At 48.3% G+C, this 25,702-nt stretch overlaps 2 protein-coding genes and 1 long non-coding RNA gene across 5 annotated transcripts; 1 reads left to right on the forward strand and 2 right to left on the reverse strand.

The window, feature by feature from the left end:
* Positions 1 to 2,858: 2,858 nt before the first annotated feature.
* On the reverse strand, positions 2,859 to 6,259 carry LOC143831652 (uncharacterized). 2 transcript variants are annotated; one of them, XM_077324823.1, is made up of 2 exons: positions 5,943 to 6,259; positions 2,859 to 3,887 (listed from the first exon to the last, which is right to left on the reverse strand). In XM_077324823.1, the coding sequence occupies exon 2, from the start codon at positions 3,803 to 3,805 to the stop codon at positions 2,876 to 2,878; it is 930 nt and encodes a 309-aa protein (XP_077180938.1). In that variant the 5' UTR covers positions 3,806 to 3,887; positions 5,943 to 6,259; the 3' UTR covers positions 2,859 to 2,875. The 2 variants fall into 2 exon arrangements, with proteins under 2 accessions (XP_077180938.1, XP_077180937.1); XM_077324822.1 differs by having other exon boundaries at positions 5,939 to 6,258.
* A 6,355-nt stretch (positions 6,260 to 12,614) lies between these two features.
* On the reverse strand, positions 12,615 to 13,858 carry LOC143831654 (uncharacterized). The gene is made up of 2 exons (XR_013228934.1): positions 13,400 to 13,858; positions 12,615 to 12,671 (listed from the first exon to the last, which is right to left on the reverse strand). It is a non-coding gene; the product is annotated as an uncharacterized LOC143831654 (long non-coding RNA).
* Positions 13,859 to 14,008: 150 nt separating this feature from the next.
* On the forward strand, positions 14,009 to 25,589 carry CCDC51 (coiled-coil domain containing 51). Of its 2 annotated transcripts, none has more exons than XM_077324817.1 (4): positions 14,009 to 14,143; positions 16,570 to 16,917; positions 18,002 to 18,166; positions 24,758 to 25,589. In XM_077324817.1, the coding sequence occupies exons 2-4, from the start codon at positions 16,618 to 16,620 to the stop codon at positions 25,538 to 25,540; spliced, it is 1,248 nt and encodes a 415-aa protein (XP_077180932.1). In that variant the 5' UTR covers positions 14,009 to 14,143; positions 16,570 to 16,617; the 3' UTR covers positions 25,541 to 25,589. The 2 variants fall into 2 exon arrangements, with proteins under 2 accessions (XP_077180932.1, XP_077180933.1); XM_077324818.1 differs by lacking the exon at positions 14,009 to 14,143 and adding an exon at positions 14,226 to 14,360.
* The last annotated feature ends 113 nt before the right edge of the window (positions 25,590 to 25,702 follow it).

Consider the following 25,702-nt stretch of genomic DNA (forward strand, 5'->3'; position numbering starts at 1 on the left):
AACCAAGGAAGGCGTCCGCATACCATAATCAGGGTAGACAAGAAGTAAAGTACTTCAGGGTACCTGGTAGCAAATCTTCTTTTTATTCCATTATAAAGACTTAATTCCGCTGGGAATGGTTTAGAAGTCATGGTGGTGAGTTCTTCTCTTTAGCCGTCAGTAGCAACGTCTCAATACTGAGTGACCTATCAGGAAGTGACACTGGGAACCATTCAAGGGCTTGGCAGACTTTTACACCAATCCAACGTGGGGAAATATTTTCCCAGAGTAAAAACTCCACTTACTGTGCAGAGCCGACGGATAAACAAACAGGATACGCTAAAAAGCTACTGGAAGTCATTGACCTGGAAGCATTCTAAGGTCACTATATAAATACACAGCCGGTCTCCCTCAGATATATGGTACTGAGTTCTAATCAAGTACATATTCTGTCTCTATCTCTATGCAAGGTAGTCAAAAGTCCTTAACGTTGATCTCTTGGAGATCTGCACCGAAATGAAAAAAAGAAGGAAAGTGGGCAGATGTGAATAAGGTGCGGTTCAACAAGGAGAAGCGCAGAGTGCTACATCTGAGTAGCAAAAATGAGAAGCACGCATACTGGATGGAGAGACACACTTCTGTGTAGCAGTGTGGGGGAACAAGACCTTGGGGCCACAGGTGGCTTGTAAAGATGAGCAGTCAGTGTGATGCAGCTACAAAAATCGGTGATTGGGGTATATAGATGGCCTGTATGGCCCTTCCGACTAAATTTCATTATAAAGAGGAACGTGCCCTGGAATATATCCCATCAAATCTACAGAGCCTGGATTCCACCACAAACGAAACATCAACTGAAATCATTTCCTTTGCCATCTAGCAGCCCCTGGAGCTTGTACAGCTAGAAGTATGTATTCATGTAAACACCTCCGGCCTTCTTGACAACAGCGTATCTCTGCACTCAGGTCTCCATCTCCAAGTACACAAACACTGTGATGCTAACGCTGCATTGAAACCATTGTCTTAATAACAACTCATTGTCTGCAAAGTAACCCAGGTAGCCTGACAGAGGAAAACGGGGGGAGGGGGGGAGAATACAACAAAGCTTGAATCTATGGGGCCAGTGCCCATGGGGCCAGTGCCCAAAATTGCCCATTTTAATATGCCTCATGCGAGTTCCATGCAAATTTAGTATGCAAAGAGACAGGCCAAAGTCCTCCGGCTTAGATTTCCAGTGTGTCCCTTACAACTGAACACTCAGAGTAGCCCTGCTTTTCAAGACGAAGAGGCAAACTAGCAGAGATACAGTAAGCGCTTACGATGATGAATGGGACATAACGGGGAGAAGGGGACACTGCCTTTTCAGCCTTCTGATACAGAAAGAACTCAACTGTGCTCGCTTTCTGACACCATCAGAACGAAACAGGAAATCTCATTTTATTTGTAATTAAAATCCATAACTGTACGGTGGGATATTTTGTAGAGGGCAAAGGGTCGGCTTCATCCTTGATACACCAGAAATAACAATGAGATGCCTTACGTAAAGGATAAACTCCAAGGGTAAAATGTCTTGACAGAACCTATAATATTCTCCAAGGGGCAGGCAAATCTAAAATGGGTTTTTTGGGGAGGTTTCAGAGTTCCATTTCAGTCTTCCCTGGAAAGCAGGCTCAGCTGGAACTGGTGGGGGTCCAGTTATTTCTGGTGCCCCTCCCTCTCTCCTCTATGAAAAGGGCATTGAAAAAAAGAGGAAGAAGAAGAGTTGGTTCTTATATGCTGCTTTTCTCTACTCGAAGGAGTCTCAAAGCGGCTTACAGTCGCCTTCCCATTCCTCCCCCCACAAAAGACACCCTGTGAGGGAGGTGAGGCTGAGAGAGCCCTGAGGTTACTGAAGAAGAAGAGTTGGTTCTTATATGCCACTTTTCTCTACCTGAAGGAGTCTCAAAGCGGTTTCCAATCCCCTCCCCTTTCCTCTCCCCACAACAAACACCCCGCGAGGGAGAGCCATGATATCACTGCTCAGTCAGAACAGCTTTATCAGTGCCGTGGCGAGCCCAAGGTCACCCAGCTGGTTGCATGTGGGGGAGTGCAGAATCGAACCCGGCCTGCCAGATTAGAAGTCCACACTCCTAACCACTACACCAACCTGGCTCGGCCAAGGCACGCTTTTTCAAGACTCCGTCGCCGTTGGAGGAAATGTTTACCAAGTGGAAGAACCACAGTATGTATGTCGCTCTATAAATAGCAGGATGCATTTGAGGTTAGCAAAAAAAAAAAAAAGAAAAAGAAAAACAGCAGGGTGCTCAACCGGTTCCCCGTGGAAGTAAGCAGCTTATTTTTAGTCAAGGATGCTAATCCACCGCCAGAACGCCCTTTGAAAGAAAATGACAGAAAATGCGGAGGGAAACCAAACACTGACAGGGGCGTGTGGAAAAATGGTGCTGCAGATCCTTACTGGGACTCTGCCATCTCAGAGCTGCAGGTGGTGGAGGACGTTTTTGAAGAACTCTTCCGTGTTACAAAAAATATTCCTTTCTGCGTGCCGAGAACTAATACATCCAGGGAGGTGAGGGGGGTGGAGTTTCATTTGGTCAGTGAAGGAGGTATTAAAATATAGGCTCCCCTCCCTTCCACATACATACACAAGAGTGGGACAGTCCAGGAACTTTTCCACGTCCCAGGAGCACCCCTTTTCGAAACGAGGGCTCCATCTCAATAAGAGGGCTCGATTCGAGCATCGTTGACCTGAGATTCAGGAGCCGGCCGACCGGATCATGACTCCATCCTCGCCTCAAGCTTTAGCGGCTAGCCTTGGAAGCGGTTTGGATGCTTCCGAAAACAGATGCCCAAAAGCAGCCTCTACCTCCCACCCACCCGCCCACCCACCCCCGGGGCCTGGCTAGATCAGTGGGGCAGGGAAAGCTAGCAGAGGGTATTCCCCCTTGTGGATCTTCTCGTGTCTCTTGTGGTGGGAGCTGTGGCTGAAGCTCTTTCCGCAGAACCTGCAAGCGTAGGGCTTCTCCCCCGTGTGGATGCGCTGGTGCTGCACTAGGGTGGACTTGTCGGTGAATCGCTTCCCGCAGTCCGAGCAGACGTACGGCTTCTCCCCCGTGTGGATCCGCTGGTGGCGGAAGAGGTTGGAGCTGACGCTGAAGCTCTTGGCGCAGACGTTGCACTGGTAGGGCTTCTCCCCGGTGTGGATGCGCATGTGCTTGATGAGGTCGGCGTTCTGGCCGAAGCTCTGCCAGCACTCTGGGCAGGTGTTCAGCACTTCCCCTTTGCGCCGGGGCTTCGGCTTGGCGGCGGCCGCGGCGCAGGCCCCGTCCGCCTGGGCGCCCTTCCTGGGCCTCTTCCCCAGCGGGTGCCGCAGGTGATGCTTTTTGTGGGAGCTGCGGCTGAAGCACTTCCCGCAGTCGATGCATTTGTAAGGCTTCTCGCCCGTGTGGGTCCGCTGGTGCTGGGTGAGGTTGGACTTGTCGTTGAACCTTTTCCCGCACTCGGGGCACTTGTAGGGCTTCTCCCCCGTGTGGATCCGCTGGTGCCTGTTCAGGCTGGAGCTGACCCCGAAGCCTTTCCCGCAGTTGGCGCACTTGTAGGGCTTTTCATCGCAGTGGGCCCGCCGGTGGCAGACGAGGCCGGAGCTCTGGCTGAACGTCTTCCCGCACTCGATGCAGATGTTGGGCTTCTCTTCCGTCTGCGTGCCTTGATGCACCACAAAGTCTTTCCGCTTCCGGAGGCCTCGGCTGGCTTTCGCGGGGCGGGCCCGGGGCATCTCTTCTTCCCGGCCTTTGTCACGGAGCTGGCGGGATCCCCTGCTGGTGGTTAACATCTTCCGGCAAGACGTTAGCAAGAAGGGCTCTGCAGACTCCCCTCCATGGCACGAGAGTCTTCTTCCGCCACAACGCTGTCACCTGGGGAGGCACAATTTTCAAATATCAGTCACTGTGAGAGAGCCACTTTAATATGCCACTTTGGTCAGACAAGAGCCTCTTGTGGCGCAGAGTGGTAAGGCAGCCGTCTGAAAGCTCTGCCCATAAGGCTGGGAGTTCAATCCCAGCAGCCGGCTCAAGGTTGACTCAGCCTTCCATCCTTCCGAGGTCGGTAAACTGAGTGCCCAGCTTGCTGGGGGGTAAACGGTAATGACTGGGGAAGGCACTGGCAAACCACCCCGGATTGAGTCTGCCATGAAAACGCTGGAGGGCGTCACCCCAAGGGTCAGACAGGACTCGTTGCTTGCACAGGGGATACCTTTACCTTTACCTTTTGGTCAGACACCACCTGGAGTCGTGTGTGCAGTTCTAGAGGCCTCACTTCAAGAAGGATGTGGACAAAACTGAGAGGGTGCAGAGGAGAACGATGAGGAAGATCCAGGGCCTGGGGACCAAGCCCTAGGAGGAAAGGCTGAGGGACTTGGGAATGTCCAGCCTGGAGAAGAGGAGGTTGAGAGGGGACATGATTGCTGTCCTTAAGTATTTCAAAGGCTGTCATTTGGAGGAGGAACAGACTGACAACACAAAATAATACAAGGGAAGGACGAAAGGACCCAGTTGTTCAACACGACTGTGAACATGGAGGAGAAGCCTGCGAATGACCCTGAGCTCTTTGGAGGAAGGGTGGTGCAAACATGAAATCCAGACGGAAGATGAACAAACAGGACCCTGCACTTCCAAGTCCCTGGACTGCGGATATGTCTCAAAAGTTAATTGCGTGATGAAACCTCTATGCCAGGGCTCTCAACCAGGATACTTTGAACATCCTCTTGGGACTGTGAAATTTTACAGCCTGCAGTCTCGGGCATTTCACTCCCCCCTGATCGTTACTTAGTACTAGTTTTGTCTTTGAGCATTATTATTGTATAATAAATTATTGCCAGCTTTATCCCCTTTGTTTAAACTTGGGGGAAAGAATGGATAAAGGGGGATATCGCAGTCCATTACAAGGGTTTACAAACAAAAGATGGAATTCATTCATTCATTCATTCATTCATTCATTCATGAAGTTGCCTTATGTCAAGTCAGACCCGGGTCCCTAAAATTCAGCATTGTTTGTTCTCAAGCACAGAGGCTCTCCAGCCCTGAGGCACAGTTTCTCCCAGCAGGCTGCTTGAGATTCTTTAAGTGGAGATGCCGGGACTGAACTTGGCACCTGCTGTGGACAAAAAAGGCGCTCTGCCACTGAGCCTCAGCACTTCCCAGGCATGTTCTAGGCAAAGATATGCAAGGCAACTGATGGTCTTGAAGGTCATTCAAGGTAAACAGGAAGCATATTTTGCCACCTCTTACGGTAGTCATGCATCTGGAGATGCCTGAAAGGCATTTTATTTAAAGGCGGGGGGAATGACCCAACACTCCTGCACACAAATATTTAGAATCACAGAATGACAGAACTGGAAGGGACCTCCAGGGCCATCTAGTTCCAACCCCCTGCACAATGCCGAAAACTCACAACTACCTGCCCACCCATAGTGACCCTAATTCCATGTCCAGATGATCCAACACAAAAAAACCTAAGAATCCTTGGCCAGTCTGGCCTGGAAAAAAATTCGCCTCCCAACCCCAAAGTTGGGCTTGCAAGACCCCCAAGATCCTTTTCGCTTCCTGCAAACTCCTCTCTCTCTCTCTCTGTCACACACACACACACACGCAGAGTGCAAAAGTAAATATAAAATTTAGATATACATATATGGGGCTATCTAATCCAGCCTCCACCAGCGGCTCCCCCAATTCAATTGAGAAGTTTGCAAGCAAGTCCCAACAGACTATCCCCTGCTCTTTACCCTCAAAGGCAGGGGTAGTCAACCTGTGGCCCTCCAGATGTCCATGGACTACAATTCCCATGAGCCCCTGCCAGCAAACGCTGGCAGGGGCTAATGGGAATTGTAGTCCATGAACATCTGGAGGACCACAGGTTGACTACCCCTGCTCAAAGGTATACTGCCTCTGAGCATGGGAGTTTCATTTACCTACGGTCCATTGGCAGCCCTGTATTCCCCTCGAGAGAGAGCCTCACTGGCCAAAGGGAAGCGCTCAGAGCCCTCCGAACCCCGCACCGCAGCCCCAGCGTGGATCCCGGGAGCAGGAGAGGCGGCGGCGGGGGAAGCGGCCGCGCAGAGCCTGACCTGGGAAGCGCAACCCGAGCAGACAAAGAGAGCGCTGCCGCCCGGGCGCCGCAGCCGCAGCCGCAGGAGCCCTCTGGCGGACGCAGCCCGGCCGGCCCTTCCGTCTCGGGACCCGCCGATGCCCTCGGTGCTGGAGCCCCGCCCGGCCACGGCCGGCACCGACCGCTTGCCTCCTGCCCGCTTGGCCAGCTCCAAACGAGGGCTGCCGGTTCAGCGGACGTGGCGGACTGGGGCTTCGGCTTGCATGGTATGGCGCGTGCGCTTTTATTGTGGTGAACCGCCCGAGCGGCATAGAAATGTCATTAATGGTTGCCCATGCGGGTCCCCAGAGGACCAGCGCTTGAGATCGCAGCTGGGATTGTAAAATCCGCCAATCAGGAGCTTGAGATCCTAGCTGGGATTATAAGAACCGCCAATCAGGAGTTTGAGATCCCAGCTGGGATTGTAAAATCAGGAGCTTGAGATCCTAGCTGGGATTATAAGAACCGCCAATCAGGAGTTTGAGATCCCAGCTGGGATTGTAAGAACCACCAATCAGGAGTTTGAGATCCTAGCTGGGATCGTAAAGGTAAAGGTATCCCCTGTGCAAGCACCAGGTCATGTCTGACCCTTGGGGTGACGCCCTCCAGCGTTTTCATGGCAGACTCAATACGGGGTGGTTTGCCAGTGCCTTCCCCAGTCATTACCGGTTACCCCCCAGCAAGCTGGGTACTCATTTTACCGACCTCGGAAGGATGGAAGGCTGAGTCAACCTTGAGCCGGCTGCTGGGATTGAACTCTCAGCCTCATGGGCAGAGCTTCAGACTGCATGTCTGCTGCCTTACCACCCTGCGCCACAAGTGGCTCTCAGGGGATTGTAAGAACAGCCAATAGGGAGCAAGATTCCCAGGCAGTGTACCAATAGGGTAGCTGATTTCAGAATCAGTATACTAATCAAACCTTTCTCAACTTTTTTATGGTTGAGAAAACTCTGAAATCTCCTCCAGGCTTTGAGAAACCCCAGAAGTTGCCTGGATTGTGCAAAATATGGTTGGGGAGCCTAGTTGTGGACACACAGAAAACAGGGCCCCTCCCCTTCCCAACCCCTCCAGGCCCATCATTGGCCATTGGTGGGCCAACATGGCTATATGTGGTCATATCACCCAATAAATGTTTAACAGTTAAAAAAATGTATTTAAAAATTAACTCCCACCCATTTGGGAAATGCCTTGAGGGTCCTCAAGAAAGGCTGTTCTCACCCACGAGTCTCCAGCATGTCTGAGCATTCAGGTGCAGTTGAGATGCTGACGGCACAGGGAGCGTAGCAACAAAACGGCTGCCACTAGTGGCACAGCCAGCCACAAAACGATTGCCACCACGTCATTTCGCTCACCCAGCGCAGATCCTTGTATTGAGGTGGCAGCTGCTGCCAAGCAACTTAAAAACAAAAAAACACACAGCCAACCCAATCTCTAATAATCAGAAGCCTTCCTGGCAAACGGCATACCTTGCCCCCACTGACTTCCTAAAGAGGCTTGTTCTAATCCCTGCATTCAGTTGGTGTGAGTAGGCAGGGAGCTTCCAATGGGCCTGTTTAGCCAAAACTGTGCTGACTTTGGTTTAGGTCAGTGGTTCTCAACCTGGGGGTCGGGACCCCTTTGGGGGTTGAACGACCGTTTCACAGGGGTTGCGGCAGGGCAAGCAGCTTGGCCGGGGTAGATTGAGCTAGAGCATCTGTCTGGAGCAGCGGAAAAGAGTGGGTGGGACAAGAGGCAGGACTGAACTGAGAAACCCCGGGAAAAAACCCAATTTATATACAATCATGAACAATGGATCGTCGCGCCATTGGTCAGTTTGGGTTTAATTTCTGTGAAAGAACACCTGCATAATTTTACGGTTGGGTCACCACTACATGAGGAACTACCATATTATAGGGTTGCAGCATTAGGAAGGTTGAGAACCACTGGCTTAGGTGAACCTGCTGCATTTCCAGACATTTGTTGTGAGATTTCTTTTCAATTAGATAATTACAGGACTATGCTGAGCAATGGGAGGAAAACCAAGGGCGATCAGCACAGTATCTTATGCTGCTTAAGCTAGTCTTCTCGATCAGCAGTGTTTGTTCATGAGTGATCCAAAAAAAGCCAAATGGGGCTCTTTAAGAAAGGAAATGAAATGAGTCAGTTAAGGTCTATGGCAAGGGTGGGAGGGATGCTAGAACCATTTTGGGAAGGGGGTGGCAGGCAAAGAGCTTTATTTAATTAATACATTTATTATTAATTTATATAGCAACCCTCCCGAAAGCCAGCTCCAGGCAATTAATAGCATAAGAGAGGCGTTGCCAGCTAACATCGCTTTTGGGTGCCTGAAAACCTGAAAAATTATTTCAGGGACTCCTTTGTGGTCAAAAGGTGGAAAAAGGCTGGACTAGAGACTTACTTCTTTTCTAAAAAGGAAAACTGGGAATTCAGAGAACCTGCCCGATCCATCGTTATAGCAGTATATAAACATATTGATACTTTAATGCCTTTTTTAAAAAAGTGAAACCACATGCAAAACCAGAAGAAACAGTATTCAGGAGGAAAAAGGAAGTTTGCTTCCAAAAATTTTGAACAGCATGGGTCTTCTCCCCCCTACCCCACACCCTTTCAATTCATTTCAAAAAACGACAGCCAGAACTTTTGAAACATTTGTTGGTTAACATGTTTATTAAAACAAATCCAACTGCATGTGTGGCAGGCCAGAGGTTGTTTATGGCACACTTTTTACAAAAGATGTGCTTTGGAACCCTGACAGTTTTATTGGAATCGACGGTCCATAAAGATGCCCCCTGACGTGGTACATTGCAGCATAGCAGGGACAAGAAATGCAGAGGTTAATACTGAGTCATTGGTGACTGCCACTGAATGGCCAGATTTTTGGACACTGGTGACTCTGAACAGGTTCAGGCTTTACATAGGTTTGCATCTTGGTAATAACACACGCTGAAGGTGAAGAGAGAGAAAAAATCATTAACCATCACCCCCCCCCCCCACACACACCCCATTTACTTGTTTGAACAAAATGTACAAAGGGCACAAATTAATATATCCTACAACATTAGCTCTGTCCCACTGCCAAGCATCCAAGGGGGAATTAAATGCTTCACTTGTCATGGAGTCTGTCCAACTTGCTACTTCTTCCCGGACTTTTTAATACCACCTCCAGCTGCAAGAAGAAAGACACCACTAAGCATTAGCCAAGAGAGGAGTTAACATGTTTTATAGAAAGCAAAAATTAAAAGCCCATCATTTAGCCTGGGGGTTCGCAGCTTATTTTCCTCCCCAATTCATCTACATGTATATAATGAAAAAGCCGGAGGATACTGAAAGAACAGGTAAGGGTATGAGATGCATGAACTCTGCAGAGGAAGTTCTGCAAATGCTGCAAGACATGCAGCTCACTCCTATTTCCTTACTAGCAGCTTTGCTTGGCGCAAAAACCCATTTCCTTACTGGGCCAAATTATTAGTTATTTATCATATGGCCGAGGTACATAGAGGAAGCATATAATAATAATATAAAATAGGTAGTCAAGTAGTTACAATGGTTATGCAAACAGACTGGGCAATCCCACTAAATACTAACGCCAATGTTTGCAATCTACTCTACTACTACTACTATTAAGATTTATTTTCTGTCACTGCCTAAACGGCTCATGGCGGGTCTCAATGTCTAAAAAAAACCCATTAAAATTCTCATTAAAAGACTTTAAAATACTCCCAACATGGTGGAAAAATCCCATTCCTCACACCTATAACTATAACTAAAGGGGGAGTGGAGAAAGAGGTACAATGATGTTCAATCCAAGTCTGAAGGCTCGGGGGGGGGGGCAGTAGATCTACCTCGCCGACCCCAGCTTCAATAATAGACCTGGTGGAAGAGCTCTGTTTTACAGGCCCTGTGGAATGCTGAAAGCTCCCGCAGGGCCTGCAGTTCACCTGGGAGCTTGTTCCACCAGGCAGGGGCCAGGTCCGAAAAGGCCCTGGCCCTGGTTGAGGCTAGGCATGCTTCCCTAGGGCCGGGAACGATCAATAGATTCTCACCCGCAGAGCGTAAGGCCCTGGGGGGGGGCATAGGGCAGCTGGGGAGAGTACAAAGAGTTCTGTCACTTCTCCCTGGTCACAAAGATTATTTCACCAGCTCTCCATCACTTGCACTGTATCATGTGCACCTTCCAGGCACAGTTCAAGTGCTTGCTTGGATCTTGAAAACCCCTGGTGGTTTCAACCCCAAATTCCTCAAAGAACTATAAAAACAGACTGGAGGAAAAAAATGGAATTCTCCCTCTTGGCCCAGGAGCTCCTTCTGGACTGTTCCAAGCGTATATTAAAGTCCTTTCAATGGCTGCCTTACAACTGTGGTACACTCTTTATTCTACAGATCTCCAACCTACCCCACCCCATTGTAAAAACATCACCCTTAGGCAGACATTCAATGGCCAGGACTTCAAAGGTAGCCATATTGCTTTTTGTACCATGCTGCTATCTAGAGGCAGTCAGTGAAATAGCAGGAACCTTTCAGTTAACAAGAGAAAGGATGGGTGGCATTTTGGAAAGGAGCCTGCTTTTCAAGTTACTTGGTCAGTGGGTCCAAACAAACAATATCAGATCTGTCAGCCTCGCAGGAACAATGCAATTGTCTTTTTTTTTCTTTGCCTCTGAGGATGGAGATCTCACAAAAATGTAGCAGAGCTATCTGAGGGTTGAACAAGTGCTAAAAGAACTGTCCTGACTGAAAAGGTGGCAGGATATTTCTCTACATGAAATAATGTATTGAAATTCAGACTAAATTATAAACAACCTGCAGACCCAAGAAAAATCAAGCATTCAGATGAAGCAGACGTACGCTCAAACAGTATGTAACTTCTAAGCCAAAACTAAAGGTGCCAATTTTGATCTTTAAAGCTTCAACCAGCCTAGACTATTCTGTATCTCTATTAATGCTTTATTTTATCTATCTATCTATCTATCTATCTATCTATCTATCTATCTATCTATCTATCTATCTATCTATCTATCTATCTATCTATCTATCTATCTATCTATCTATCTATCTATCTATCTATCTATCTATCTATCTATCTATCTATCTATCTATCTATCTATCATATTTATATACCGCCTGCCCCAGAGGCTCCGGGCGGTTTACATAAGAACAAACAACAATACATAAAACAGTCTATAAACATGTGAATAACTTTACAATAATAACTAATGGTTGTAACCATATAACAATGTAACAGTATAAACAATATAGACAATACAACAGTGCAACAATACAAACAGGTCCAGAGCATATTGGAGGAACTCTGAGGGGGGGCATGGGGGGAGCAGGGGCCTTTCAGTCGCTGTTAATTACGTTTGGTCTCAACCAAACACCTGGCGGAAGAGCTCCTTTTTGCAGGCCCTGCAGAACTGTTTGAGTTCTGATCTCCTCCAGGAGCTCGTTCCACCAAATGGGGGCCAGAACCCTATGTATGTTGCTCAGAAACAAGAACTACTGCTTGTGAGGGAACGTATATCCCAATAAGTGTGCATAAAATTGTACTGAGGGCTGCAGAGAGGTATAGTCTCAAAATACCCACTTCAAAGGGATTAGTGAGGACAAGGAATAAGGCCTTCTTTATTCCACACCCCACAATCTGGCACTTTCTCCTCGATTAACTCAATGCCTGCCCATTTGAATTTAGGAACAATGTCTCCCAAGCTGAATTACATCAGGGATGGATATTCAATAGGAGGGTTGGGGGAAGCCGACATCAAGGCAACCCACAATGAAAAGCAAATTTATTCTATGCCAGCATGCTACAAAACATCAGGCACAATTAGGTGGACAGCACTGTGGCCACTTATTCGGATGTGTCTGCTATAAAAGGTACGCGATTAAGCACTGGATATTCTCAAGTTAGAATATGCTTCGGCATGAACTCCTGCCTTCACACCCTTAACCTAACCTTCATCTCCTCCTTCTATATCTGTGCAGTCGCGATAATCCTCAAAATAATCCCTCCTTTGTCCAGATGAACATCACTTACTAAGTGGGCCTTTCCCAGCCGCTTTTGCCTTCATCTCTTCCAGCTTCTTCTGCTCCTCCTTCTGCTTTTGCTTGAAAGCTTTGTCTTCCTGGGAAGACATTTATCAACAAGCCTGAGGTCAAACCACAATTACAAATGCACTATCAACCACTACAAAAGTCATACTCTGCTAAACAAAGCTGTCCCTTTTATACAAAAGAAAATGAGACAGAGCCCCCCACCTTCAAAGAACACCTGTCAACACTAGCACACGATATTATCATTAGGGAAATCTGCAGTGACAGGTGACCCACACAGAATGTGCATCCCACAAAAGCAACGGAAGCTGGTTATTTTTGGCTCACAAGGCTAATCTGAACTGGAGTGTTGGTAAGGATTAAAAGCCTTTCCGAATGACACAGCTTCTAGAGCAAGTTCATCCTTTAGGTCAGTTCACCTCCTCCCCACACCTCCTTGCCCATTCATACCTCATCCATTTCCTTTGATTGTTTTTTGGGTTGCTTCAATGGCTTTTTCTTGCCACCTGTGGTAATAGCAGAGGAAGACAGTGGGAACAGATCAGATTATGGGGTAAACTAACTACATAAACCCTCACTGTCATGTACCTACGCCAGGTTTAAGCACTTCCTTTCTGCATCTCAAAAGGCTCACCCCACTCACCCCAAGAAGTCTTAAGCTTGGTGTACATATGATTAAGAATGAGGTGGCATTACCACTTGAGACTTGAGGAGGCGGGACTGTACTTTTTGACATTTTGAATGATTTCCTGTAGGAAGCAAACTACCACAGTATACAGTGGACTCTAACCTTTCACCCAAGTTCACAACTCATTTTCCCACACACCCCTTCAACCTAGGGTTGCCAGGTCCCCCCTAGCCACTGGCAGCACAGTGTTACCAGACCCAAGTTAGGAGGCCCATAGAGATGTGGGGATGAAGCCTGGGGGAGACAGGGTCCTCAGCGGGGTACAATGCCACAAAGTCCACCCTCCATGTTCTTCAGGGGGCCTGATCTTTGTAGTCTGCAGACGAGCTGTAATTCCGAGGGATCCCCAGGTCCCACCTGCAGGCTGGCACCCCAACTTCAACCCCCTAATTCCGCCGCATAACCTGACTAAGCCAAACCTTCCACATTTTGACTCCACCTTTTCTCCAAGATTTGACCTCTGGACCCCTCACCCCTTATAAGACGGCCTGCCAGCCCCTCCAAGCCCACCCCCATGATGTCACCAACCACCCCACCCATCGTTACCGTCTCGCCCCGACATGGCAGGGAGGGCTGGCTTGCAGCGGCCTTCACTGATGGTGCCACCAAGAGCTCCTGGGACGGAGGGCAGGAGGGAGAAGCGAGCGCCACAACAGCCAGAAGCTGCAGCTCCAGAGCAGCGCTCCCGCGGAGGCAGAGGGGAGGAAATGAGACCAGCTCGATGAGGGAGCGAGGGCAAGGCTAGAGCGACGCACAGCTAAGCTTCCGGTTTAAACAAGATAAGTCCTAAGCCGTTACCGACGTCAGAGGCTGTGCCGCTCTACCCGCTCGCATCTCTATGGCGACTCATTCTCTGGGAAACGGGACGCAGACTCCAGGTTCGCACCGGAAGTTCCCCATGGGGACCGACGCGACCGCTCGCACTTCCGGTGCTCTATGGGTTCCTTTCCTCGCTAAATCTTCCGAAAGGGTTTTTAGTGTAGGCATCCCAGAGCAGGATTATAATGCATGGCATCTTTTCTCGCTTTTTAGACCATTTCCCCCCAAAATCATGAAGCGTCAGTCTTTTATTTCAAAAACTGTGCCGCCATTTTGTTTCCCGCCTTTCAAATATTACCGGAAGTTACGTCGCTAGTCTTCCCTCCCCTATGAATGCCGTCGCCAACGGCAAGCGAACCTGGGCTTCAATTTCCGCCCAGACTTTGTTTCCATTTCCGGTTGGGGATTGCCAGGCTGTTATCGCACGTGACCTGAGTAATGCCCTCTGTACAAGCTGGAGGAAGAAGAAGAGTGAGTGACAAGGGAGGGTTCAGGGGAAGTTCTCGCGTATCATGCAATGAAGCGATGTAATGCAGGAGGGCGAGGGTGTTGAGGGGCAGATGTGGGGCTAACGGGGAACCCGTTGTTAAAGACGCAGCTGAGCAATGGATACTATATGGAAGCCGCAGCCCGAGTTCTACGCAGTGTCGTGGAGTTCCGCAGTCACTCCCCTCCAAGTTTGCAAGCTGTTAGTAACGGGAGTTGGGAACAGGATCGCCACTTTTCTTTTCCTTCTGCTTTAATGGATGGGTAACAGCAGATAATTAAGGGCGGCAGTTCTTCTTTCAAGCCCCCCTCCCCTCCCAGCGAATAATTGGCAATTGATGAATGATTTTCTATCTGTTATGCAGCGAATAAAGCTGCACAAGTGTCTGGCAGGGTTTCTTCAAGAAGCCCTACACCTCTCATGGGGGGAGAATGATGCTACAGTGAGATAAAGGAGGTTCAGCTTCCAGGGACCAGGAGCTAGATTCAGGAAGGTTCACCATTAAGATAGAGGTATTGTTTAACTGAGTCATGAGCCTCTTGTGGCGCAGAGTGGTAAGGCAGCTGTCTGACAGCTTTGCCCATGAGGCTGGGAGTTCAATCCCAGCAGCCGGCTCAAGGTTGACTCAGCCTTCCATCCTTCCAAGGTCGGTAAAATGAGTACCCAGCTTGCTGGGGGGTAAACGGTAATGACTGGGGAAGGCACTGGCAAACCACCCTGTATTGAGTCTGCCAAGAAAACGCTAGAGGGCGTCACCCCAAGGGTCAGACATGACTCGGTGCTTGCACAGGGGATACCTTAACTGAGTCGCCAGTAGAACATGAGATGGACCTTCCTGGAAAGGGACCCCCATTAGATTCAGCCCAGTCCAGGATGTTTGACCAGGATTCTGCTTCAACTTCTAATAGGTGATGCTGTGGGCAAGTATTTCTTTAGCAAATAGTTATGTGTGCTTGGAATGGAGATGTAAAAGCCCGACAAATGTAGGAAAAATGTGCCTCCCAGCACTGTTGATTGTCCTATTGCGGGACTGTATAAAACAGTTTCTGCCCAAGTAAGACACTTCTGGTTGTTACAACATTGGTGTCCTCTTTTTCACTGTACATTTTTTCCTACCAGTTATAGGACAAAAATTAAGGTCCGTGTGCTAAAGTAACAGAAAATTTTGCATTTCTCTCTTTAGAACTGCACAATCTGGTAATGTTACCTGGAGAATGCATTTCTACTTTTAAATTTCCTAAACATGCTGAACATTACAGTTGTGTGTGCTGAGAAATATTGAAGTAATAGAATAAACTTAGAACTGTCTGTATGTTCTAAAAATTTCTTCCAAACTCCCCCCCCCCCGCCAAAAAAAAAAACATACCTTTTCAGTAGCTTCAGGGCCTTTTGTGGCGCAGAGTGGTAAGGCAGTAGACATGCTGTCTGAAGCTGGCTGCCCATGAGGCTGGGAGTTCAATCCCAGCAGCCGGCTCAAGGTTGACTCAGCCTTCCATCCTTCTGAGGTCGGTCAAATGAGTACCCAGCTTGCTGGGGGGTAAACGGTAATGACTGGGGAAGGCACTGGCAAACCACCCCATATTGAGTCTGCCATGAAAACGCTAGAGGGCGTCATCCCAAGGGTCAGACATGACCCAGTGCTTGCACAGGGGATACCGTTACCTTTACCTTTCAGTAGCTTCAGATTTTCTGGAAATTGCTAACCATTCTAGTTTCTCTGATCCTGAGAATAAAAATTAAATACTGCAAGTTTGTTTTAGATACTCACGTAAATGTACAGTTTATGTTGAATAAAGAGATTTCTCTAAGCATTTTTAACATGACCTAGAGATATTAGGGGCCATGAAGGCCATGTAGTCCAATCCCCTGCTCAGTGAATGATCAGCATCTCTCACAAATATTTGTCCAGCCTCTACTTGAAGGCTGTCAGTGAGGGAGAGAGCACACCATCTCCCTAGGTAACCAGTTCCATTAACATCACCTTCTCTGAGACGAAGTTTACATTGCTGTGACCAAGGGCCGGTATCTAAAAGATCCGAAAGGATCTGCTCTTGCACATTAAAACATCCAGAGGTCATGGAACACGTCATGTTGCGCTGTGAGCCACACACCCTCCTTATAGACCATCTTATGAAACCTCAAATGAGAGCAGTAGACATCCATAAACCTACGACTCTGCTTCAACATCTATTGTGTGACCAACATTCTCAGATAGCTGAAGCCACTGCCGGATTTCTCTATTTAACCTTGTTCAGATATGCCAAAAATGTACGGCAAATTTGAGTTTTAGCTTGACTGATTTAACACTTATTTATCTATGTTTGGATAATAATGCCAATAAACACTTGATTTGATAGCCAGTTCCACACGGAATCATGGCTCTCACAGCTTTGCTTCTCTGTCTTTGCAGACATCATCCACAATGCACCGGGTCTATGTTCAGGTTCGATGAGGCATCATGGCACTGCTGCTGTTCTTCTGCCACAATATGCAGCACCGTTACTTGTTAGCCTTGAGGAGTCCAGGAACACATGTTCATGTAGCGCGACTGTACTGTTCACCAGCTTCCAAGAGGCCTGAGGCTTACACTCCAACAGAAGTAGCTACAAGCCTTCTCCATCGCTTGGCTGAAGCTGGGAAGGTCTTGGGAAGGAACTCCCTTCAGAGAATCTCTGCAGCCGGCCGAAACTGGTGGGACAAATATGAGGAGTTTGTTGGAATCAACGAAGTCCGAGAGGCTCAGGGAAACGTGACAGAGGTAATGACAGAACTACTGAAGTGGTCATGGTTCTCGGGCTTCTTGGGCTACTATCAACGTTCAGTGTTTTCTGCTGGCACCTTTTCTTCTGAAGGTGGGTAGGTTCTGTAAGGTGACAGGGGACGTCATTGTGGATTCACTAGGTTCTTAAGAGAGCCATGCATCTCACAGTAGAATTCCTACTGTCGTGTCCATTTTTGAAGGAAGGAAGGAAGGAAGGAAGGAAGGAAGGAAGGAAGGAAGGAAGGAAGGAAGGAAGGAAGGAAGGAAGGAAGGAAGGAAGGAAGGAAGGAAGGAAGGAAGGAAGGAAGGAAGGAAGGAAGGAAGGAAGGAAGGAAGGAAGGAAGGAAGGAAGGAAGGAAGGAAGGAAGGAAGGAAGGAAGGAAGGAAGGAAGGAAGGAAGGAAGGAAGAAGCCTAGAATAAGCTCCCTTTGAAATGACACGTGATCTTCTCTCTAACATAGCAGTTCCCCAGACCATAATACAAATTAAGAGCAGCACTACTGGATTAGATCAGTGGTTCATCCGGTCCAGCACCCTGCTTAACACAAGGCATGCTCCTGGAAGGTGCACAAGCAAGCCGTGAATGCCCTTTGTTGCTCCCCCAGCCACTGACATCCCTAGGTATTATTGCCTCTGGACATGGAGTTTCCCTTTAAGCTGTTATGGCTAATAGTGAATTTGGGCCAATCCCCTTTAAAGCCATGTAAGCTAGTGGTAATCACTGCCTGCTCCGTCAATGAGTTAGCCAACCACAAGAGATTGTTGGTATCAAAATGCTGATTAATAATCCGTACAACTTTTGCAGGCCAGACATTCGGAGTGGGCCACCAGCAGCCCACCAGGAAATTTCACTGTAAGTTGAACGGCCAGTTTGTCCTTGAAAACTTTCTGGACATGCATGCATAAAGGGACCCTGAGAGCCAAGCCAATGGCTGTGTGGAGAAAATCAAAACTTGCTCTTCCTTTGCTAGTTAATTTTCATCCTGTGCTCCTGAAAAGGAATCTGTGAATCGTTTTCAGTGGGTCCTGTTAATGGATGTTTAAATGGGAAAATTCTTTTTCCTCACCTACCCTGTTCCAGGCCGAGAAAAAGTTTATGGTCGCTCGGGGGATTGTACGAGAAGCCCGTGAAACCTGGGAGTCCCAGCAGGCCAAACTGAAAGATGTCCGGGACCGCCTAGACAGAGTCTCGCGAGATGATAGTCAGTACCTGGAACTAGCGACCTTGGAGCACAGGTTACTCCAGGTAAGAGCACTTGGCAGGATACGAGGACACAGTTCCTCACATTTGCCTTTGCTTTGAGTTATTATTTGTAGAGGAAGCATCTAGTTTTGGGGGGTGTTGGGCCAAACGGCTCTGTGATGGTCCTGTTTGGAAAGGTGTGGGAAGGACAGCGGAACATGAACAATTCTTGGTGGAAGTGATTTAGTTATTCTTCTCGAGAGCCAGCATGGCATGGTGATGAAAGAGTGGCGGCCTCTAATCTGGAGAAAAAGGGTTCGATTCCCCGCTCCTCCACATGCAGCCAGCTGGGTGACCTTGGGCTCGCCACGGCACTGATAAAGCTGTTCTGACCAAACCGTAATATCAGGGCTCTCTCAGCCTCACCTAGCCCAGAGGGTGCCTGTTGTGGGGAGAGGAAAGGGAAGGGAAGCCTTTTTCAACTTTTTGACCATGGAGGAACCCCTGAAATATTATTCAGGCTTCAAGAAACCCAAAAGTAGTGACGTGCCCCTTCAGAGAAGTGGGCATGGAAGATGCAGGAGCCAATCAATCGATCAGTAATTTACCATTTCCATTGTGGAGAAAGAGACGAGGCCTGTAGAGCAGGGGTAGTCAACCTGTGGTCCTCCAGATGTCCATGGACTACAATTCCCATGAGCCCCTGCCAGCAAATGCTGGCAGGGGCTCATGGGAATTGTAGTCCATGAACATCTGGAGGACCACAGGTTGACTACCCCTGCTGTAGAGCATCAGGAGAAGTGAGCTGCAGTGACGTCTAGTCACTAGGTTCTCTGGTGATGGAAAGTTGTACGCAGTCCTGCCTTCCCTGCTGGAATTTCTGTGGTGCACATGTACATATGCTGGATACAGTGTCTGAGAGGAAAAAGGGTCCACAGTTTTGTGTCAGATCTCCGACTTTGCATGCAGCAGGTCCCAGCTTCCACCCCTGGCAGATCTCGTTAAAACAGTCAGGTAGCAAGTGATGGGAAAAGCCTTTCCCTGAGGCCCAAAGAGCTGCTGCTACTCAGAGCAAGCATTTGACTCAGCATAAGGCAATTTCAGGTGTGTTTGTGTCCCAGGAGAGAAAATCATAGAGTCCTAGAGCCAGAAGGGACCATCCTCCAGGGATCCCAACCTCCTGCTCAATGCAGAATCAGCCTAAAACATCCATGGTGAGTACCTGTCCAGCCATCACTTGGACCACCAGTGATGGGAGCTCACCCCACCTCTTTAGGCAGTGAAAATATCCTGGATATTTCAAAGCAGGCACTCAGAATAGTTTGTGGCTCGTGTTTCTTGTGTTACACATGGCCTTGAGCCTGTCCTGCCTTCATAGGCAGGGCAACAAGCGGCAGGTAGACCTTATAAGCAAGAGCCTCTGATTGGCTTCCCTCCCCCCCCAAATGTTCTTGAATTATGCATCCTGTGTCCCATCCTGTGGCACAGTTTGAGAAAAGAGGCTTACACTGAGCTATTTGCCTGGGCCGCATCCAGTCTTTCACCTGTCTGACCAATTGTGTGATCCCGCTTGCCCTGCCTTTCTGCTAACCACCTGCCCCCTCCCTCTTGAGCAAATGTGGTCCTTCAGGGAGAAATATTCAATTAGCCCCACATTCCTTCTCTTCCCAAAGCAGGCTTGTTTTAATTCGATGGTGGGTGAGGCTTGAGCAAAATCCCTTTATCCAATTTGGTTTCACCTCAAGCTGGAAGAATCCAATCCTGTTAAGTTATCTTTTTCTTCCTTTTGTTCTCACACCATTCCAGATCGGTCTGCTCCTTAGGTCCGTGGTTAGGTATAACTTGCCATACAGGTTGGATTGCATAATATCTCTCACGATAAACACTCAACATACCATAATGATTGTCAGGAAATGTAATCTCTCCCTCTAAGAGTCTTAGCTGGATTTTCTGCCTGAAACAGCTTTCTTTCTTACCATAATGAGTTCTGCCAGATCAGATCAATGCTATTTCAAGCCCAGCTTCATATTTCTAACAGTGGACAACAGGAAGCTCACAAACAAAGTGCCAGATTAACAGTCTTTCCTCCCCCACCCCAACTGCAATTCAGTGACACTCTACCTGTGGACATGGGAGGGTTTCATCTACCTGTCGTGACCAAGAGCCATGGACAGATGATCTTCTGCCTGAATGTCTGATTTCCCTTTTCAAGGCCTCTAAGCTAAAGGCCGTCATCACATCCTATTGGCAGCAGGATCCCATAAGCTTATATTGTGTTCTTTGAAGATGTACTTCAGAGGGTCATAGCTCAGTGGGTCAAAGCACCTGCTTTGCAGCTAAGGGGATCAGGCAGCAGGTGGTGTAAAAGGCCTCAGGCTGACACTCCGGAGAGTTGGGACAGACCAGGGCCCTTCATAGATGGTCACACCGAATGGAAAGGCATTTTTCATGTCCAAGAGAAAACTCTGTGTTAGGAACAAGTCCCTGTTATTCCAATCTGCTTTTGCCTTCATTTCCCTTTCAACAGCAGTCACAGTCCCCCATGCAACTGGGCACAAAATCCATGTGCTGATCCTTGGGCTTTCCATAGAAAATTAGCAGCAGCTGCTTGAAAATGCAGAGTCCGGTAGCACCTTTGAGAGCAACAAAGATTTATTCAGGGCGTGAGCTTTCGAGCTCGAAAGCTCACGCCCTGAATAAATCTTTGTTGGTCTCAAAGGTGCTACCGGACTCTGATTTTATTGTGCTACTTCAGACCAACAGTAGAGCCTGGGGCCAAATGTCTTCATGGCCCACCAGCCCATCGAGTCACATTCTACCTGTCTCTCTGACTGCAGGCTGCAGCCTGGTTGGGTTGGTGGGCTTGCAAAACACTAAGCTGGTTTGCTGTTTTTGTTCTTTGTTCTTTACTTTTTAAAAAAACTGTTTGGATTTAATAACATTTCCCAGTGACCCAGTTAGCAGCAGAGAATGCCAGGGAAAGAACCTGCCCAGTGTGCATGGATCGAATGCGTGTGTTGGGGCTGGAACCTTATGCGTCCTGTGCATTTATCGTAAAGAGAATCCAGTATTCCCTTTGCTTCCATATCTGCTTCACGTTACAAGCAAGAAAAGTATCCTGTATTCCCAAGGGGGGGGGGAGTTGTGATCTCATTAGCCTAGCTGTCATTACCTTCTAGGTTAGCAGATGGAGTGCCTCTCTAGCAGCACAGATTTGTTTGCTCAGGCATTTGTGCATCTGTTCCACATGGAGACTCCGAAGGTACCGAGGCTGATCTCATACACACTGATTTCAACAAAACTGGTCCTTGCCGACGGCATTGAAAGCAGTGTGAAATTTATGAATTGTTAATCATTTGTGAATAGTTTCTCTCTGTCATGGGGTTTGGGAGCAGGGGCACAGAGGCAGGCCCTGTTCTCAGGGATTCTCATCCAAGTTCACCATATTTGCCAGATTTGATCTAGGATTGCCCAAACCTCAAGAAAAGAACACCCTGCCACTTAATGAGTAGAAATGGAAAGATGAAGCTTTAATTGGCATGTAGGTAAATATCACCTGAGATGTAACATTCCATTGTGCCTCTATTAAGGGGCCAGGGCATTTTCCCCCTCTCCAGGTTGTTGGCCACCCTAATACTCAGCCCTGTATGCAGGGTACCTTTTAGTCTCACCTGTCCCATTTTATCCTCAGAAACCGTATTGTGAAGCAAGTGATGCTGGGAGCATGGGGCCCAAGACCACCCAATGAACCTCAGGGCAGGGATATGAACCCCAATCTCTCAGATACTAGTAAAACCTTCTACCTAAAACACCAGACAGACGTCTGAATCGTGACATGGAGTTTTAGAGAAGACCTTCCTTGGAAACTTAAGCACATGCACAACAGGGAAGGTTTTAGCTTTAGTCTTTTCCTTTCAGGGATGAGACGAATGTGCTGTAAATGAGGGCGTGTGTTTGCTGCACACCAATCCAGTCTGCAGACCCCAAATTCTGTGGCAGGCAGGCTTTCATTTGGGTCATTAATCTATGTGATTGTGACTTGGCTAGCATCATAGAGAGGCAACTGGAGTGGGCACTGAAGCCTCTGGTCCTGAAGCCTAGAGATTTTTGCTGGGTCTCCATTTCCAGATCCAAGACCCACCTTTAAAAACTGGGAGAGTAGCAAGATTATCCTGAGCTGCATGCGTGTAATATTTATTTATTCAGGGATATCAGGTTCCCCATTTTTTGCGGTCCATCCTCCTTTGGGCTTTCTAACACAAAAAAAACCTGACAAAAATGTTCTCTTTTAGGGTTGGAAGGTGAAGATATTCCTAGTTCGTAGCACTGATCACAGTTTAAACAGTAAGGGTATTTAAAATTAGATTTGTCATAGTGATCTCTTGTTTGAAGTAGTCAGTTGGGAAATAGTCCTTCTTTTTTGCTTTTCAAGATAGGGTAACCCTATTTACTTCATTTCTACCCCAACTTTCTCCCCAATGGTGATCCAAATTGACTTACCTACATAGTTATCCTCACAATGACCTTGTAAGGTAGGTCACCCTGGTGCTCCTGTTAGTATGCCTGTAGGCACAGTGGGGGGGGGGCGGGTGTGCACGTGTGAGTAAGCATCAGGTCCTTCCAAAAACCTAAAAAAACAGTGACTTTATAGGGACATACAGATGAGTCCCAGAGATCGCCACATTAGTCCCGAAACTGAACATGAGGAGTAGGTGCATAATCCTAAGACTGTATTTCTCCATGTACAGAGCTCACTTTCTGTGGCCCAGTTAAAACTGGCCCCATCGACCACCCTCCCTGAATAACAAATAACATTCCAGGAATTTTCTGTTGCCTGCCGGGATGAGAAAATTGGAGTCCCCTCCTTGGCAAGAGAGACGCACAAACTTCCTTAGGAGAAGAAGTTGGATAACAATCTATTAGAGAGAAATCTTGTCTTCATGTGGAGCCAAGGCAGTGAGTCTGCAAGGCTGCCTTCGGAGTGTGGACACCTGGGCTTTTCTGTCACGTAGGCGAGTCAAATCCCCATACCAAGAGGCTTAAAATGTAAATTTTCAGGGGGATTTGCAGGCTTTCAGCTGGAAAGGAAACGAGATCTCGTACTGTGTCGCAGGAATGAGCCAAAGGTATTTGCAATAAAAGGCTACCGGAGACAGAAATGATAGATACATACTTTCGCAGTCGTGGGCCCCGTGGGGTAATGGTGAAGGAATTTGTCCCTCCTGGCATCTTCTCGAAATAAGATCACCATCCTCATAACAACTGCGGTAAAGCCCACTGAAACTTACTCATGAGTAAAAATATTTAGGAGAGGCCTATCGGTGCCTTCCTGTTTATTGGTATAGCCTCCCCACCCCCAATGATACAGCTGGCCTCAGACCGGTATGGTTTACTGGAAAACACCCGCTGGAAAAGGAAGAGAGAAAATGCTCTTTTAGCTACGGTTTGATGAAAGGTGGTGTCGGAAGCCGTGAACACCATGAAGATTAGCCAGGCCTTATCCTGACAGCGTGCGCTTTCAGCATAGGATGGGGTGTGTGGGTGGGTGTTAATCCATGTTAAGGCTTGTGCAAACAAAGTTCAGTCCTGAGAATGAGAGGCAGAAGGCAAAACCAGTAGATGGTTCCTCCCTAGGATAGACAAGGTTTCATATTCCCGGAGAGCACCAACACGTCTGTAGGCAAGGCTCTTTCCTTGTTGCCAGAGGTGAAATGACTCAGCCAATCAGCTAGCCACTTCCTTCAAGTACCCACACAGTCACCTTCCTGCAACTTGGGGTTTGTCTGTTTTCTTCACTTATATCCCATCTTTCTCCCCAATGGGGACCCGAAGTGGCTTACGTCATTCTCCTCTCCTTCGGTTTTATCCTCAGAACACCCCTGTGAGGTAGATTCCAGGAGCACCTGAAAGACTAACAAAATTTGTGGCAGGGTATGAGCTTTCATGTGTTACTGCTCACTTCTCCAGATACCTGAAGTGGGGCCGTGTTCAGGTTTGGTCACCACCGTTGAAGAGGGATGTAGACAAACTGGAGCATGTCCTGAGGAGGGAAACAAAGATGGTGAGGGGTTTGGAGACCAAGACGTATGAGGAAAGGCTGGGGGAGCTTGGTCTGTTTAGCCTGGAGAGGAGACGATTGATAGGGGATCTGATAACCATCTTCAAGTATTTAAAAGGCTGCCATACAGAGGATGGAGCAGAGTTGTTCTCTCTTGCCCCAGAGGGATGGACCAGAACCAATGGGATGAAATTAATTCAAAAGAAATTCCGTCTAGACCTCCGGAAGAAGTTCCTGACAGTTAGAGTGGTTTCTCAGTGGAACAGGCTTCGTTGGGAGGTGGTGGGTTCTCCATCTTTGGAGATTTTTAAACTGGATAGCCATCTGACGGAGAGGCTGATTCTGTGAAGGTTCAAGGGGGTGGCAGGTTACAGTGGGTGAGCGATAGGGTTGTGAGTGTCCCGCATCGTGCAGGGGGTTGAACCTGATGACCCATGAGGTACCTTCCAACTCTATGATTCTGTAAAGGCCCATGAACAGGGCTTGTTGAAAAGGGGCAGCTCCAAACATCAGCCTATCCCAAGGTGCCTTGTAAACTTTTATGGACCTTTTTGGGCTCCTCCAAGCTTTTAATGCCCTGTTCTTTGATAATACAGGAAGAGAAGAGGTTCCGATCCGCCTACCTAACCGCTGAGGAAGCCGAGCGAGAAATGTTCTCTCTCTTCTCTGCCGCTGTGAGGGAAAGCCACGAGAAAGAGCGGACGAGAGCGGAGAAAACAAAGAACTGGTCCATTATCGGCTCAGTGCTGGGGGCCATTATCGGGGTCCTTGGCTCCACCTACGTCAACCGCGTGAGGCTGCAGGAGTTAAAGGCCTTGGTCCTCGAAGCGCAGAAGGGACCGATAAGCCTTCAGGAGGCCATCCGAGAACAGGCCTCGAGCCACGACTCTCAACAGAGGGACCTCAGCGGTCTCATCACCAGCCTGAAGAGCATCCTGGACGTAGCGACTGTCACGTCGCAGGAAGCAAAGGAGGGCGCTCCCTCCGCCAAGGGCAGCCCGAGCTACTCGCTAAAAACGGACCTGCTCTTAGTGTCCCTTAAAGAACAGCTGAGCCAGTCCAAACAAGCGCACGCGTTGCTCGGAGATTTGCAACAGCAGCTTAGCAACCTGGAAAAGAGTTTGGGGGAAGTGGCTTCCGAGGTACTGAACATAAAGAGTGCAGCACATCCCACCCCCGGGGAAAAGGCAATGCTCGGCCCGTCTGTGGAAGGGAACAGTCAGTCCTGGGAGGTGCAGGATGTGGTTCTAGAGCTGTGCAACACCGAGAGGAGACTGGAAGCCCAGATGAAGAGGAACTCCATCTACAGCACAGCTTTCTCGTGCACAGTGTTTGCCCTTGCGCTTCCTGCCCTGTATGTACTGCTCAAGGGCAACTGAGGCTAAAAATCATGTATCTGAGTAATAAAACGATATCCCCCCCCCCCCCGAGCTCCGATGAGTCCGTCTTGTGTTACTTTTCAAAGAGGCAACTGGGGAGGCGTGTCGGTGCGATTGAGTGAAAAGACAGCATGTGAGTCTCAAAGGGAAAAGAGCCACGCG

This window comes from Paroedura picta, chromosome 3 (genome assembly GCF_049243985.1).
Source record: "Paroedura picta isolate Pp20150507F chromosome 3, Ppicta_v3.0, whole genome shotgun sequence".
In the NCBI taxonomy this organism is placed as follows: domain Eukaryota; kingdom Metazoa; phylum Chordata; class Lepidosauria; order Squamata; family Gekkonidae; genus Paroedura; species Paroedura picta.